Raw genomic sequence first — 17,712 nt, 5'->3', positions numbered from 1 at the left:
TTTAGAGATGTATCAGAATTGGGAAGAAGAGTCCCTGCAGTGATAGAAGTCCATCAGCGATGCCAGGTATTTCTCACTCAGAAATATTTTTTAGTGTAGAAAGTCAGTATTTCTCATATTTTCAGTTAAACTTCACAAGCCCCTGTCATGTTGCACGTATGTGTAACATTGTACACAGCTGAGAAAGAAGGAAGAGATTAAAACTGACCAATGATGCTAAGAACTAGTTCCTGGAATGGAAACAGTAGGAAAAGGGGCCTACAAGGAAGCTGGGGGGGACTTTTTACAAGGGCCTGTAGTGACAGGACAAGGGGTAATGGGTTTAAATTGAAAGTGGGGAGGTTTAGATTGGATATCAGGAAGAACTTCTTCATGGAGAGGGTGGTGAGGCACTGGAACAGGTTACCCAGAGAAGCTGTGGATGCCCCATCCCTGGAAGTGTTCAAGGCCAGGCTGGATGAGGCTTTGAGCACCCTGACCTAGTGGAAGGTGTCCCTGCCCATGGCAGGGGGGGTGAAACTAGATGGGCTTTAAGGTCCCTTCCAACCCAAACCAGTCTGTGATTCTATATGGAAAGACTTTTCTTGCTAATGATCTCCATTTAAATTCCTGCAGCAACACTAAGCATAAATTCAGAGAAACGTTCTTCTCAAACCGTGCACTCCGAACGTGGTCAGTTTGTCAGTAGGAAGGAGGGGCAGTAGGACTGTTGCTGCCCTCTCAAACAAGAATGTCCTCTGCAAACTAAGGAGACGCTCTCCATCAACTGGCTCTACCAAAGAACTTCGGACACTTCATTTTTCTTTTTTTTTTTCCTTTTTTTTTTGTTGTTTTATTAGTTGTCATTCTTTGACATGATGAATACTTACAGCAGTATGTTAAAAAAGGTACAGTTAAGTCTCTTGGCTTCACTGCATAGCAGTCACAGCATTTTCACACAATCTAGTGCTTCCTCTCAGAATGATGCAGATGGCATATATACGCACATATGGGGGCTGATCCTTGGTCCCAGTGAAGTTGGTGGGACCAGTGTTTGGCCCATAGAGTTGTATAAGATATGTGAATATGTATATATAAAATGCTTTACAATAAACATGACATATACAATCTTGAATTCAAAGATAAGCAGAATATATTTTACATCCAAGTCAAATTTAAGCTCTGAATTTAAAAGTTTTATGTACCTAAAATATTGGATGGATTACAGAAACAAATAATAGAATACCAGTTTGCACCAATCAAAGTAATTTGGGTACAAATTCATGGCACAAATCGTGTCTTGGGTTTTTGTTTCGTTTGTGTTTTGGGGTGGTTTTTGTTGGTTTGGGGTTTTTTTTGTTTGTTTGTTTTTTGATTTGCAGGATCTTTATTCAAATTTAAGTATTGATTTCTGTGGGCCATGAGTGGGGGATGGTGGCATCAGGAGGGGAATGGGAGTACTTTATGGACAACTCAGCTAAGTGACTTAAAATATAAGGCTGTAAATTAGGGCTGGTACCTGAAAATAAAAAAGATAAATTATGACTGATACCTGAAAAAAAATTGAAACGGCTTGAGTGTTTCTCCTTTCTGAGGAGAGTCCATTTGGAAGGGCTGGTACCCATTCTGTCTCTCTTCCGTTAGAAACGCCTAATGGGAAATTCAACCACAGATTGGAAAAGCTGGTGCGATAGCTATGCAGTGTGAACACGGGCCTATCCTCATTTACTGTGCGAGCAGCCGTCTCACGGATCGTTCAGGGAGACTCTGAATTCCTTCATAAAATCCAGTAGTTGTTTATACAAAAGTAACTCACCCATGCTGCAGATAAGGTTAGATACCGCTGCACATCCTGTGGGTTTGTTTTTCCCCCATAAACTCTACTTCATCTCAGATACTTCTCTCTCTCTACTGCCAAGGTACACATTTTCACCTTTTTTCCCCCTTTTGGCTGGTGGCTGGAATGCAGACCCTTAACAACCCCAAGGTAGGTAAAATCGGTACTTAACGAAACGCATATACGTGCATCATTTTAACCAGCCAAAAGTTTTCACTTGTCACCTCTTATATCATTGGTACAGAATTTGCCTCTTTGATGGTATGAATTCCGCATTGAAAGAGACTGGGTTTTAATCAAATGAATTGTATCTGTGGGGCATAAAAGTGTGTTAAGCTCCTGCTTTTAGCAGTTTTCTGCCTTTTCCCTTACATGAAAAACCTAATCAAGTTTGAAAACTTCAGAATCTGGCCCAGTAAGAGAGAAAAGTAATTTACAAGGGCTTTCTGTAAAGACAGAAATCTCTATTATCCACATAGATTTTTTCTCTATTCTGTTGGCGTCCTGGGGAGAAATCCCAGTACAGAAATGTCCTCCAGACTACAGAACACCAAACACGTATCCCAGCCGCCTAAACCGAGCATTGGCGCTGTTGGATTGGCGGAATCGGGTACGGTTTGGCGGCTTCCACGGGAAATCAGATGGTAGCACTGTGCATTACAGACCCCCGAGGAGTCTGGCTGCCAGGCACCTGCTGCTAGCGCTGAGGTTTTGTATGGAGCACCGGAGGCAAACCCACCCTGACCCAAACCTGGGTTTGGCTCACGGGTACAGAAGTGTTCATAGAACCACCCTGAACCTATTTCAAACGTCTTTTCATCGGACAAGGTGACTGAAATCTAGCAAGTCTGTTCAGTGCACCAAAAAAACCCCACAGCCTGCTCATTTTGAGAGCAGCTTTTCAAAGTTGGGAAGTTTGAATGTGGTAGGAGCAGACCCTGTAGGCTCTAGTTACAGAAAATGTCCTGGGTTTACTGTAGCTGCAACAGAACTTGAGTTGTACCTAAGCTTTCCTGCTGGACCTATTTTCTGGAAGCTCCCCAGAAACAGTTCAACAACATATCTGTCAGGAGCTTTTTATGCTCTTGGGCACCTGGTTTGTTTAACTAAAACTTCAGAACATTTAAAAAAAAAAATTCTTTGAACTAGATGGAAAACGGCTTCCATTTCTTAGTAAAAAGACAAAACGAGGGGAATCGTATCCTTTTGTACGGACTCAAGGGCTTCCAGGAGGCGTGTTACTCGTGCAACGTCCTAATAACTGTCCTGAATCTGTCAGGAGAAGGAAAGATACCCCTAAAAAGCTGCAAGGTGTTGAAGCTCCCACCCCCACCGTCAGGTGGTTGAAGAGACATTTACGCCCTGTAGTCAGAAATGAATTTATTCTGCTACAGCTCTCTCTCTGCTTGTTACGGTACTTCTAATGTGCGAGTGCCACTTAGGAGAGGGAGGAAGAAAAACAGCATTATCAGGATGCTTTGTGTTCCCACGGTGATCTCCACCCTCCTACTTCACTGGGTTTCAGTGGGTATCTCTGAAGATACAGGCCCAGTGAAATTAGTAGAGTAAAACATCTTTTACTAAAACCTTATATTTTCATTTAAGCATTATTAGTCACCTGATGAGCACGAACACTTTGTCTCATCAGGTCAGTATTCCCTGGGATTGAGAAAAAGTCGACTCTATTGCCCCTTGCACTTCTATGAGAAAACATGATCTTGCTCAGACTCCAACTTAAATGGCGCTTTCTTTGCCAGCCTCTCCAAGGTATCCGCTTCCAAACGGGATCATAGGACCGGATCTGCTAGTTCTTTTGAAAAACGGCGACACAGATTTGCTGCGCTGGGGGTTTGCAACAACCCTGTGCTGCACCTGAATGCAGGTAAGTTTTCTGGGGCTGAGGGGGGCAGTCACTTTGGCGCGATGCAGTAGTGCCCAGGAATACAGTATCATGGAAAAGGTGGATGCTTTTATAAAGGAAGGTTTTAGAAAGACTACCCGAACCAAGGTTGTCGATGGCACAGGGAAGGCCACGTATCTTTCGCACGTACGAGACCATGGAAAATTCCTCGGCGACTATGAATTATAAGGATTTTTCTTCACAGACCGACTGCAACATATTTTTTTCCTTCATTGAATAAGACTGATCTAAAAGTCAGCTGAAGTAATTTTTTTTTTTAATGAAAAGAAAAATACAAATGCGTTTTGATGGTGGCTATCTAAGGAGGGAATCGCGGTGGGGGGGAATCAGCTACACTGCAACATCACTCCAGGAAACAACTGGCTCTGGAACAATCAGAATGTCATCTTTGTAGATTACTAAGCTATTTAATAAAAATTCACACTCTGGAATAAATGGTAACCAGGTTGAACTGTCAGATTTTGTGATATTGCTGTGGGTCTTGGGTGGGTTTTTTTTTGAACTTCAGGCTCTGTGAAGCATTCGCCTAGACCAAATGTGCAAGGTGCCATGGATTAACAACACGGACCCATATGGAATGTGTTTGAAGTTTTCAAGACGTTATCCTGCCCGGCTTCATTCCTTAATGACCTCTGATACCCCTTGGATAGTGGGAAGGCAGTTCAGAATTGTATCTTGCGACTGTATGATTTTGGCAGCTATCAGAAGGTGAAGGATGCTAAAAGTTAAGGCTTTTATCCACAAACAATGGCGTATATTAATAAACTCTAGACCATATTTACAAATGCTTTCTCTTGTATTAAAACTAACAGTATTCTGTTCACAGTGCCAATGTTTTTACAGGTAGCAATCCCACAGTACTCCAGTATTTTGGCATGGGAATCAGTAGCACTTTGTATTTACAGGAAATGTACACGTATGAATATAAACATGTTACTTGAAACAGTACTCAAAAGATTGATCTGTTCGTGTTTCAAAGGCTTAGCCTGTACAACACCTTCCCTTTCATCTGCGAGGGAACACTGTTCCTTGCAAGGAGAAGATGCCCATCTTTTACCCAAAGTGGCGTAAAAATGGACTACCAAAATGAGCCTTGTTACACTGGAGTTGTGTATCTGGAGGGTAACTTCAGTCCAAGGTTTACAGATCTGTTGTTTAGTGCACAGAATACAAAAGTTAAAAAGGTTTCTGTTTTAATTACTAAAATAACCAGACTCTCTCTGCCCTCTGCGAGCGCTGTCTCACCCAGCCAGTGTCCTCTGCGTGCCAAAGGTGCTGGTGGTTTAACGCGCAGCCCAGCTGCCGGCCTGCGAAGCCTTACGGCGCTCTGGGCCTATATACGTACGTCACAGCGTGACTCGCGGTAAATGAATATATGACCAGGAGCGCTTCGATCTCCCCTGTTGTCCCCGGAATCCTCCTTGCTTCACGGCAGCTGTAACCGGCCCGGCTTCAGTACTGCTGGCTGGGACTGCGCACGCGGGCAGTTTGTGATCAGAAGTGACGAATGGCATCAGGCATGCGCAGGGCGACGCGAGGGGAGAGGAACGTGAAGGAGATCCAGAAAGGAACCCAGCAGAACCGTGGGCTTGTTTGTGAGAACCCTCAGAGCTTCTGCTTTGCCATTTCTTCCCTTTCCACGGTCTTGACAACAGGCTCCTAGCTCCCCGGGGCTTTGTTCGCTGCTGTGGTCAAGACAGAGACAGCAGTGCTGTAAGGAAAAGTGCAAAGCTGCCACTAAGGAGTCTCTTCTTCATTTAAAGTCTGTTCTTGGCTGCCAGTCACTTGACCCGAGTGGTCATTGCTCCTACTACTGCTGTGTTGCTTGTGGAGCAAACTCCTCCACTTGGCCTTGTTCCTCCTGAGATGGTTTAGCATGTTTTCAGACAGGGGGGTATCGCCTGTAAACTGGGCCCACCTCTCAAAGAGCGGCTCCACGATGTACGTCATGAACCCTGGGGAAACAGACAAAGGACAGCAGATGAGGAACAAGTTCCCTGGCCACAGAGCGCCTTGAGAGAATGCAGCGACCGGCGTGGCAAAAACCCTGAACAGCGACGCCTCCAGCAGCCATCGACCCCATAACTGCACCGCATCTGACCAGCGCGCGTGACGAGATGTGGCTCTATCGGTGCGTGGAACACTAACGCCCCCGTGGCGGGGGGTTGGACTAGATGATCTTTAAGGTCCCTTCCAACCCAACCCGATCTGTGATTCATTCCATGATTCTAAAATGTGTGAGAGACAGCACGCGTCTCTGCGGAGATTTCAGAGTAGAAAGTAACTGGTGTGCGATCACGGGTGCTGGCTGCGATTCTCCTCCACGGACATTAGAATAGCCGCTTTTTTCTCTATGCAATGACTCCTTTGTCCTTCTAGTGAATATGTGGCTTGGATAGGTTTCTTTTGGAACATTTTCATTCAGAATGTGAATCGTGACTCTTACGGTACCTACAGTCCTTACTGTTAGCTAGATTGAGGAGGAAGGGGGTGGGAAGAGAAGCTTCCCTTTGAGCTTGTGCCGTAATGAGATAAACATGGAGGGAAGAGAACGAAGCTAACACTTACCAATCTGTATGCTTGGTATTGTATCCTTCTGCTGATTACACAAGGGGCTTATTTCCAGTTCAAATTTTTGTTCCAGATCACCTGCAAAAAAAAGAAGGTAAAACAATTTGCTGCCACTTACATCTCTTTGCCATACCTATCTCAGGCTCTTACAGTGACTGCAACTGTGGATTTGAGGACTAGAATCTTGCACCAATGACGACCACATTAAATCTCTAAATACCTTCATTTCTGGGATTTTTGTTTTAGGTATAAGAGACACTGAGTATCCATACAAAGAAAAATCTCCCTAAGGAACAGTGCCTTTTCACAGAATCACTGAGGTTGGAAAAGACCTCTAAGATCATCCGGTCCAACCATCAACCCAACACTACCATACCCACTAGACCATGTCCTCAAGCGCCACGTCTACATGTTCCTTGAACACCTCCAGGGATGGTGACTCCACCACTTCCCTGGGCAGCCTGTTCCAATGCCTGACCACTCTTTCAGTGCAGCAGTTCTTCCTAATATCTAATCTAAACCTCCCCTGATGCAACTTGAGGCCATTTCCTCTTGTCCTATCACCAGTTATCTGAGAGAACAGACCAGCACCCCCCTCCCTACAACCTCCTTTCAGGGAGCTGCAGAGAACGATCAGGTCTCGCCTCAGCCTCCTTTAGGCTGAACTCCCTCAGCCGCTCCTCACAGGACTTGTGCCCCAGACCCTTCCCCAGCTCCGTTGCCTGTCTCAGGACACGCTCCAGCACCTCAGTGTCCTTGTAGTGAGGGTCCCAAAACTGAACACAGTGTTTGAGGTGCAGCCTCACCAATGCAGAGTGCAGGGATTTTGAATAAACATTAAATCTGAGAACCTGCATGTTCTGATAGACCTTAATTTTTAAAGTAGATTCTCTCACATGAAAGATTTTGAGGACGTTCTAGTTCATTTACTCAGTGTTCAAATGTCTTCCTACAAGGAAAATGCTGAATATATGTTTTAGAAGAAACGCATCTCCATCAGTTCTGCAGCGCGAGTTGCTACTGTGGGCCTGTGGAAATTGCTGCTAAAGGGCAGCGTGACGGAGTCTGGCAGACTGCAGCTTTGCCTGCACGAACCAGCTGGTCAGGGCCAGAGTATGGGCTCGGGCAACGTCCTCATGTGTTGAGAGCTATGGAATTCAAGTTATAAATGTGGAAAAAGGATGAAATTAAAAGCGTGTCTTATAATTGTGGTGCCACTGGATATCACAGGGCTATGTCTGTTATATACACAAATCAAGTTGCTTTTCTTATCATGTGTTCCTATTTGACTTTTAAAATGCCCATTTGAGAACAAGTTATTTTTCTAGGAAAAGTTCATGTCAGGAGCTGCTGCAGGCATCAGGTATTCCCTGAAATGTACCCGAGTTGTATATTTGCCAATAGATGTAGTGCAGATGCACCAGATGACTGGAAGATCAAGATCTGAGACTATTAAAATGGCATTAGAAATGTTTGCTAGAAAAATGTTCCAACTTTGTACGTGTTAGAGGAGGAAGATCAAACAAGGCACTAATTGTGGCATTATCTGCCTCATCCCTGGTTAAAAACCAAAGCCCAAAGCTATGGTTTTCAAATGCTAACTTGTGTGACAAAAAGTACCTTCAAGCTCTAGCATTGTGCCTAAGGAGGTAGAGAGGTCTACAGTAGTATTTTTAAGTGATAATGGTATCTAAACATGTGATATTTAATACTGGTTTTTGTATCACTTACCAGGACTATACGGCCAGCAGTGACAGCGAAACCACAGTTTCTGTATATTCTCCCACATAAAATGCTCTTTTTCTCCCTGTTACATTTCTAACTGGTCTCATATGCTCCAGTGTCCCCTTTCAGAGGTGTATTTTAGATGTTACACTAAAAAGAACTTGAGTTTTAGGGAAAAAGTTTACGGTTTGAGTGCTGTCTTTCTCAGCACGGTCCCTCAATACACTAAAGGTGAGGTATCACCCAACTGGGGCCCTGTCCTCCGCTTCAAAAGCATCAAAGACATTTTAACAGCCTAAGCTGACACTGGATGAAAATTAACTTGCTGACCTATTTGTCCTTGTTGGTTAGGGCTGTGGACTCGCCATACCAGGTACCAGCTCAGATGTACCAGCTTAATTTTGTAGCGCAGAATTTTAAGTGAATCGAGAGCTTCACCGTGCGCACTTCCCGTGTTTGTACCGGCTTGCCTTTGGCTCTCAGGATGCTCCGAACAAAGAATTTAGCAATGATTAAACTCTGCTGCACCCCGTGCTGTAGCACAGCATGACCCTGCCCATGCAGATAGAGCCAAATGGTGTAATTACTGTGTTTAAAAAAAAACCCTGCCTGCCTGCGCTCTCTGCAGGGGTTTGAAAACATTTGCAATAGGTCCTAGCCGAGCTCTGGATTGCCTGCTTTGGGCCTTCCAACAGCGTTAGAAGAGCTCGGCGTGCTGGGAACGGCATTTGAACCCCTTCTCTGCATCTGTGCACAGAAGAAGGTGTCGTATTCGGGAAACAGCGAGGGTAAGGCTTCCATCGGCACGGTTGTGGGAGCATGAAAAGCAAGATAAAACGCAGTGGATGGCGTAGGATTTTGGTGCAGTGTAGCTCTGGCGCCGTTCCAGCTCAGAAGAGCTACCAGGGACTGGAGGACTCTCGGAGAAGAATCCAGCCGTGGGCTCTCCAGCTGCATTCAAGGGCCGAGGCATAGCAGAGCCCTCCCCCTGCTGCCTGATGCTGCTACAGGAGCAGCGAGGGCACAGAAATACTCGCTCCTCTTCCATCCCTTCCCACTTTTCCCATGAGACAGAGTCTATCCTCAACCGCCCCTTCTCAAGGGACATTTCAAGGCAAACCGGGTAGGCTGAATGCTACCTCTCTCTCGCCACACAAAAAGCCTGGAGGGCCGAGGTGAAAGGGGCCGGCTGCGCGCCAAGGGGCTGACCTTGCCGGTAAAACTCCTCGCAGACCCGTTCGCTCCACTGTTTGCTGAGATCCCAGAGCCGGCAAGGGTTGCAGATGTCAGCGCACTTGAGTGCAATCTGAAAGCAGAGAAGCAGCGGTGAGGAAGGAAATGATGGTTTAGCAGCGCTGCAGCAGTAAACCCGCAGCTGTGACACCCTCAGGCCTCACCAGCAATGCCGGGAAGGGTTAAGACCACCTTTCAGAGGCTCAGCCTCACCCAGATACGCCTTTTGAGGAAAGCGCATTTATTTAAGCCGCAAACAGAACTTCCATTCAGCCTTCCGCTTTACGGTAGTGAGAACAAGAGGAGGGCCAAATTCCAAGGCTGCAAAGTCTTTTGGATACTCCTTGTAAGGAATAAGCCAACAAAAGCCTCAGGCTGGCTCCTGCTGACTGCCTGGCTCAGCATCCAGGGCTGATGACAAGGAAGGGAAGAGCCAAGCTGGTGTAGGACTATTTGGGCATCATTTCTCTGCGGTCTCAGAGAGTGACCTTGCCTCTCACTTCAATTACACTTCATCGTGGTGTCTGCATATTCTTGTTTACAAAGCTAAGCACCGGGCTCTCCGCACTGCCCCTGGCTTGGTTTCACTTAGCTAACTAGTACTTTTAAGTGCTTTGCAGGGGAATGAGTACAGGAGGGCAAGAGGTTTTTAAAATCAAGTAACTGCTTCAGAAAAGTAAACCATGTAATAGTCCGTCTGCCTTACTGCCTTGGAACAAGATGTCATGTGCCTCGTTTCTTAACAGATTGAACAGCCAGTTGGCCTGACAGAGGTCAGAAATCATTCTGGCACCCGGGAGGATAACGTAAGAAATATTTCCTGTATAAATTCAGATCTGTGAACTGGAGGAGGGAAGTCTCCAAGTCACTCTTCTCCCTGGATTACATAGATTAGCCTTTATTTTACTGTCTATTACAAGGACCTTTCAAACATTCTTTAACGATCTTTTTATTTTCTTTTTGCCTTTTCTTATTCCACAACTGATCACCAGATAAGTAAATCTCACCACGTCTGTGCCCTAGCTCCTATCTTCAAAAAAGCATGTAAGAAACTTTTTGCCATAGTTGAGATGTGTACTTCCTCTGACTTTGGCATTTGCACAACTTTCTTGCCTAATCCATCCAGAAATATGATCAGCCCATCATCCTGCCCTGCACGGTCCATGCAGGAATGTGACAGAAGACGGTGTTTGATGGAGGACAGGCGAGCAGATTACTACATTTCCCAGGCTGCTGGAGGGGGAAGAATTAACAGATCAGCACTTCTTTCCTTCCAACCGTCACCTTTCCTGTAACCTCGACAAAGTGATAACATGTAAATGTTTGTTTTATAAATGATAACGATTACTTGAACTCATTTATGTATTTAAGAGTGAAATTAATGTCATTTCTCCAGAGAAGCACGTATATGCAGCTACTTTAATGACAACAATGCTTTAATAGGTAGAAGTTTACTCTGAAGAGCCTGTTAATGACTGCAGCTTAGCTGGAAGAACCAGTCTGAATCTATTTGCTTTTTAAATAAAGCACGGTTTCTTCATTAGCTGGGCAGATTTGCTACAGAAGCACCTGCTGCCATGGCAACAGCTGTCTCTGCAGAGGCAGTTTCTGAACAACCATCTCAGGAACGGGACTTGGGCACCCAGTGCCAGGCTGTCTTGGAAAGAACACCGACAAGGGGCCTCTCCTGCTTTGTGCTAGAAAATAACACCAGCGAAGCGATGTTTGCCAGGAGAGAGACTGTAATGAAAGCATTACCTGGCAAGAGGTGTGGTGGTCTGAAAATAAAATAATTAATAGCTTATCTTAATTTCTCAGCATCTGACACTCTCCTGTATCTGCTGCATGCACAGCTTTTTAACTCAAGGAAACTATGTAGTTTCCTCCAATACTGGAGGCACCTTATGCTTGCCTGACATAGCAGGTGGCAGAAGGAAAGTGTTCATGGTGAGGTGAATGGTAAGGTCCCCTTACCTTATCGGCATGCTATTCTGATGTATGCTATGATATACTGTCACTTGAAAAATCAGTAAGATGCCACACTGGAAAAATAATTTCTGAAGCTACCTGAAGCATAAAATGTCTGTCTTGTGCATCCTCCAGCCTCAAATCCTGATTGTCAAGGTGAGATTTCAGACGGATCAAAAACTCGTTCTGTCTGTTGATGTCTGTTGCCAAAATCAGAGAGCCCAACTGCTGCTCGATGTCTTGCCTGCAATAAGGAAAATAAGCCACTTCAATCATGGGACGACTGAACATCAACAGCTCAATACAACCTGCTATGGATCACGGCTGGCATAGCGCTTCCTCTTTCGTCATGAAACCTGCCTGATCTGTTGGGTTAGGCTCTGCTGGGCTTGCAGGGTACAACTGTTCTAGCTGCCTAGGTGGATTCAGGAGAAATAGATAAATGTGGAAAAAAAAAGCTTCTTGGCATAAGCAGTCCTGAAAGCTTCTGAGAAGTGCGAGGAAAAGTGAATAAAAACACAACCCCCCCCCCCAAAATACCCAAACCACATAGCAGCATGATGGGCCTAGAAAAACGCTCGCATCTTACTTCAGCTGCTCAGAGCCGGGTGCTGAATACAGCAACTTTGAAGCCGCAGCTGAAGTCGTAAAAGACTAAAGTCCTTTGAGTTAGGACTGAAGCTGTTGGTCTGACGCAAAGGATTTCTGGAGGGAGATGGAGCTTATTGCTTCCAGGTAACTCCTTTACATTCTTGGTAAGGCCACCTGTGATTAAAATTTAGTATTGCAGGTTGTCCATTGGCTCAATCCCCATTCCTGGGTGGGAGTAACACTGCACAAAACCAGCAGGTAGAAAGCTTAGCATCAACGTGGCCAAGGTGCTCACGTTGCTGGTTTTATTTTTGCTTCACCCAGAAAGACGGCGGAGGCTGAACCACACCTCCTCAGTCAGGTGTGGAAGTCCTAAGCACTCGATGCTAATCAACCAACTCCTTAATTTTTCTCTCTCTCGTGCTTTTTAATTACTAAATCCTTCCATAGTTGGTGCTATGTAGAATGAAAAATGCCAACAATGGATCTGAAATTTTTTTCTGCTGGGACTCCCAATGTTCCTGGTGCTGACAGGGGCCAATCCCGTGCTGCAGAAGTCTTAGAAAATACTTCTGCTGTACAACTTTGTCTCATGATTTCATACTGGCACCAAGAGACAGCAGAAGTTCAGCCTACTCTGAAGCCTGGGCCTCTTTGCCAGTGTCCTTTTAAGAGAGTGAAAGAAGCCGTGGGCCAGTCTGAGAGATGTGTTTGCTCCAGCCGACACTTACGTCACCTCCTTGGGCAGATGGGCGAGGAGCCGTGACTCTCGAAGCATGCCTATCGTAGATCGCCAGTGGTGATTTTCTAGCACTGAAACGTTCTAGGGAGGGATAAAAGGAATGAATTCAAGGATTAGGCAGGTCTCCAAGGTACAGATACAGATTTGCCATATTGCACGATGCCCAGAGCTGCTTGGAAGTGCTGTAACATGAGCCTAAAATGTGTGCTTTTCAACCACCTTTTGGATTTGAGGAATTGGTGTGGATTTCTAGAGTTAAAGACCTTGTGCTTCCAGGTTTCCTAGCTAAGGTCAGCCCTAGAGCCCTGTTGTTCTACAGTTTTTGAGTCCTGCTGTGACCAGAGGAGCTAATCCCTTCTGAGTGGGAGGTAGCTTGCATTCTAACAGATTTATTAACAAATGAATCGAAGCATGAATGCCAAGTAATATTTTTACCTCCCACTGATTCCAGGTTGACTTCTGGGCTTCTACAGTTTGAATGCAGAGCAGACAAGAAAACTAAGTGCCAAATCTCCCTTGGAATCAGGGAACTGGAAGTGAGAGGGAGTATCAGTATCACGGAGCATCTGCAGGCTTCTGCAACTTAGTCTGCAACAAATCTGGAGTCCTTTTCATTTGTTTGCTTCCAACCAAGCGAAACCAAAGTTAGGTTGAAAAAATTTCCTCGGGAGTAGAAACCCATCTTTCTAGGCCGTCTGTGAATTATAACAAATTGGCTATCTTCTGTTATCTATTATCTACCCTAACACACAATGGGTTTGCCAGTCATCACTCATTTAGCTCAGTCCTTTCTACCACTGAATGCCTCAGAAGCGTCACTTGTTCAAAAGCCCCTAACACAATTCTTCACAGTAACTGACAAAAGCACGTGCTTGCTGCAGAGAAGCAGCTCAGCAGAGCACACCCCCAGTCACCAGCACAGCCCTCAGTTACCCACAGCAATGTGCACAGTGCAAGCAAGATGACTGTCACCTACCAACAGGGACACTCTCAGGGAGTTACGGCATTTGACCCCTGTTCTGGGAAGTTTATGGCTTTTGAAGTACACGAGCACTGGATTAAAAAAAAACCCAAACAGAACCAAACTTTTTGGGCAGGGAGCTGAGCAAGGATTCTACCCCGTCATTGCCAACTCGGACACTGGAGTCAGAATCCCTTTCTCCAGCCACTGCTAACCTCTGTCTCCCTTGTGCACAGTCCCACAGCTCCGAGGTGTAGCTGTGGCAGTGCTGCTTTTCAGACAGACTGAACAGTATTTTCTCCTTAAGGCTTCCCCATCCTCTGTAATCCTGTCATATCTAATGACTGTTGAAACACTAAACATTGCCATAAACCAAGACTCAGTTTGCATTTTGATCACCTTGTCAGGATTTTTCTTGAAACTTTGCACTCAAAATTAGTGCAAATATAAGAGTGAAAATTTGACTGGTTTCCCATTAAAATATTTTCTGCTGTACGTTCTGTCGCTGTTGAATTCACACAACCGCTGATCGGTTGCTTTGGTATTTCTTTGGGTCCATGCCCACACCCACACCCCCACCCCCACAAAAGAAATTCAAATCACAGATATTGGGGAAAACAACAAACCAAACCCAACCCCAAAACTTTCCAACCATGCAAAGACCTTTTCCTTGGAAGAGTTGGCAGACTCAGGATGATCAGCTATGCAATATTTAAATTACAGCAATTCTGTTCATTAGCCAACTTAAACCTCCTTCTCCTTTTGCCTAAATACATCAGGATGGACTTTTGCAACCCTGCACTCTGACCAAGAAAATTCAGGGAATATAACAGGACATAACAATATTTTTTTTTTCCTTCTGTCACCTCCCTAATCTCAGAGCTGAATCCTGGTCCCAACAGTCACCCCAAATCCACAGGCTGCGACCTTCATACCCGAACACAAATTAGACAAACCCTGCCCGACTGTTCCCTGTGGCTTTTGGGAAGGCTTACGCTCATTTAAGACAGTGTCTGCATGCACAGTTCCTGTGGTCCTGGTCTGACTGCACCCTTTAAACATCCCAGTGGGGGAGATCCATCTCCCGTGGAACAACACCCTGTGTCCCCATTTGTCCCCATTCCCTTCCAGCACAGCAGCCTTACTTGCAGGGAGGAGCTGGTTCAACCTACCTCAACCAGGGAATTACGCTCCATGGATGCGGTTGCTCTTTGGCCACACTGAAGGCCAGCCAGAACAGGGCTGAGCACATAGGCATCCAAGAACTTTCTTGCATCCAACTGAGAGTTACTCAAAGGAAAAAGCAAACCCAGGTATTACCTCTGTAAGTTTCTGCCCTTTGCCTGCTGCTATAGGGAGAACCTGGACCAAAGCTGCTGCACTGTCTAGTTTCCCACACTTAAAAGTACATGGAGGAGGGAAAAGAAAAGGTCAAGTTAACAAGCAACAACTGAGCATGAAGTCATCTGACTCCCCTCTTAAACGCAAGCAGCCAGAACCCCTGAAGCTGCTGCCAACAATCAGTAGAGTCAGCTATTCCACCTAGGAATGCTCTACTGGCTGATTAAGACTAATTGCCGTGAGCTGATTGCCTAGGCTGGTGGGTTGATACCCCGTGCAGGGAAAACCCTATGTGCTGGCTTGCAGACTAGGGTCCTCAGCCTTGCTGCCCCTAACTTTTCACTTTTAAAAAAATCAGTAGCACAGGTTTGTTTTAAAGGCTGCATGCTAGGAAGCCTCTGTCACATCTACTGCCTAAAACTAGTGAATTGCTGTAAGGCAGACTTCAGGACTGTGAGGAAAAAAAATAGGTTTCTATTTTTTTCACAAATATCTCCAATCTGTGACTTTCCTTGAGCCTTTCAAAACACCTCACCTAACATATGCATTTGGAAAAGAGTAATAACTTGAAGAGAGGAGGACTTGCTATTAACTAGGTGCAGAAAAAATGTCGATTTTAATTAAGAGCGGAAGGGGATCTAAATTTCTTTCAATCTGGTCATCTATTCTTAGTCACTGAACAATTGGTTTAACTACACAATGTTAGTTACCTGAAAATGATACTTTAATTAGAAATGGTGCTTTAAAGGAAGACTGCAAGGTAAAACTGTCGTAACTGATGCCCAAAAGCACATTTTCTTAGTTCTAGTTTATATTAATCTATACTAAAGTTGTAAAGTGTTCTTTCACAGATTTCTGAAACCTGTTTTGTACTACAGATGCTGTGTCTGATCACTCCAGACTTCTAAACTATTACCCTTTATTTAAGAGCCAGATAAGGATAGATCTCAACTCTCTATTACGGGTTAAGGTCCAGCATTTCATTTTTATCAATGCCATTTGTTTTCTTAGGAAATTCAGAAATAAGTTTCAGTAAAAGAGTGTTGTGGGTTTTTTGTTTGTTTTTTAAAGCAGTGTGACTTTTTCTGGTGTTAGGTTTGGTGTGGAGTTTTGGATAACTACAAGGCAGGATTGTATCTGGCTGAGCAACGTAGAATTTTATGCGGCTTTCAGTCAAAAGAAGCAGAAATAGCGTTGCATAATCCAAATGTATCAATCAGAATTTGAATTAATTGTGGCTTTTAAGACTACAGAGACCTCAGGCAACGATTATCCATCAAGAATAAAACTCTTATTTTTTTATGGCCAATGAAAGTCAGAGGCAAAGTCTACATCACATAAGAAGGAATGCTCTTGTACTCCTGACCGGATAAATAAGTGATCTCCAGATCCCTACTGCCACCTTCTACATTTCTCAACTGCCTTTGTCATGCTGGAGACATGAATGAGGTACTTCTATTTTTGTGGAAAATTATGGTGCCTCACATGCAATCGACTCTTGTGGAAACTGCTCTATAGATTACAGAAAAATGTCTTGCATCGTAAAATATGGATTCAGTTTGAACATAAATATTGAAAGTTTTGAACTTCTTGGTGATGACACTTATCTACCTGAGACATGATGCTCCTCATACATGCCCTTCAGAAGCTGTCAAGCACTTTGCACCTTCGTCAAATACTGGCTGACCTAGTTTTGCAGAAGGTTTTTTTCCAGATGATTCAAATGTAAAGTTTTAATTTAAATGTGCAAACAACCAATAGCAGACACCGTAAACAGATAACCTTTAGTCTCAGTTATTACTGTCTCAGTGACAGACGACTGCCAGCTATGATAAAACTTACTTTCATTTGATCATTTTGATTAATCCCAGCAGTTCTGTGGCTCTGCTACTTAAAAACCAAAAAACCCAGAACTTCTTTCTTTCAGTTTCAAGCACATTAAAGTACTAATCTTGAGAAAAATATAATTTATTATTTTAAATAATATTCATGGAATCTAAATTTTTGACCGAAAATGTTTTCAGCAAAACTTTTTTCCAGCATTGTTATTTTTATTGGTGTTCATGCCCTGTATACTACTCAAATCTTCAGAAACTATCTGGGATCAATTTCAGGTAAAATAAGTCAAACTTGCCAGTGAATGTCCCTAAACAGGATACTTAAAAATCACATTTGCTGTGCAAAGCTTGCATTTGCTGTATTGTCACTGCCTTTTCTAACCAGCACTTGAAAGTGTATTCAAGCACAGTTAGCTGAGCAGAAAGCATCTTTCCAAGATGCTAATATTTCATTTTAACTACATTTCTTTCAGATTAGCCTGAATTTTCAACCTAATTATGTATTACTGTTTCCCACTATTAACTTGAGAAGGAGTTGTTAATACCTTTTCATAGGACCAGCGGTTTATGGAATGGCTCTCCTCAGTCCTCTTCAAAGGATCCTCAATGTAACCCTCCACAAGCCCCCCCGCCACTTAGTCCCCCGGCTTTTCTCCCTCCCCACCCAGCTGGCCTGACATTTAAAAGACTGGAGCAAAATGCACCAGACACGTATGGGTATGACAACTAGAGTTTGCTAGAGTATGGGTAGAAAGGTACACAGCTATTAACGAGGCTACTTCAGTTAAGTTGATTTTTATCTTGGGATATTCTGTTTCTGACACCTTATTGCAAAGGCTGCAGTTGACTCTTCCGAAGGCTACAAATCAATACCATCACCACTTATTAGCCATGAATCACAGTTAGTGCAACAAAAATGATTTACGACACTGCTCCAGTGTGTATATGTAAGTATAATAAATATAATATTAAATAAGTATAATAATAATATAAATAAATAAAATA

At 44.1% G+C, this 17,712-nt stretch overlaps 1 protein-coding gene across 1 annotated transcript; it reads right to left on the bottom strand.

Annotated features, from left to right (window-relative positions):
- Window positions 1–4,930: 4,930 nt before the first annotated feature.
- Window positions 4,931–12,718, bottom strand: LOC104509323 (cAMP-specific 3',5'-cyclic phosphodiesterase 7B-like). The gene is made up of 6 exons (XM_010151221.1): window positions 12,703–12,718; window positions 12,557–12,650; window positions 11,334–11,478; window positions 9,243–9,339; window positions 6,306–6,386; window positions 4,931–5,692 (listed from the first exon to the last, which is right to left on the bottom strand). The coding sequence occupies exons 1-6, from the start codon at window positions 12,716–12,718 to the stop codon at window positions 5,475–5,477; spliced, it is 651 nt and encodes a 216-aa protein (XP_010149523.1). The 3' UTR covers window positions 4,931–5,474.
- Between the last annotated feature and the right edge of the window lie 4,994 nt (window positions 12,719–17,712).

The sequence above is a fragment of the Eurypyga helias genome, unplaced genomic scaffold, assembly GCF_000690775.1.
Source record: "Eurypyga helias isolate BGI_N326 unplaced genomic scaffold, ASM69077v1 scaffold35154, whole genome shotgun sequence".
Lineage (NCBI taxonomy): Eukaryota > Metazoa > Chordata > Aves > Eurypygiformes > Eurypygidae > Eurypyga > Eurypyga helias.
The sequence above is the reverse complement of the archived record's forward strand: the minus strand, read 5'-3'. Positions and strand labels throughout refer to the sequence as shown.

Excerpts from the sequence above, each read along its gene's own strand:
- LOC104509323 (XM_010151221.1), bottom strand. Across the intron at positions 11,479-12,556 it reads CATCTGCCCAAGGAGGTGAC|GCAAGACATCGAGCAGCAGT; the intron begins GTAAGTGTCGGC and ends TCCTTATTGCAG. Across the intron at positions 5,693-6,305 it reads AATACCAAGCATACAGATTG|GGTTCATGACGTACATCGTG; the intron begins GTAAGTGTTAGC and ends CTGTTTCCCCAG.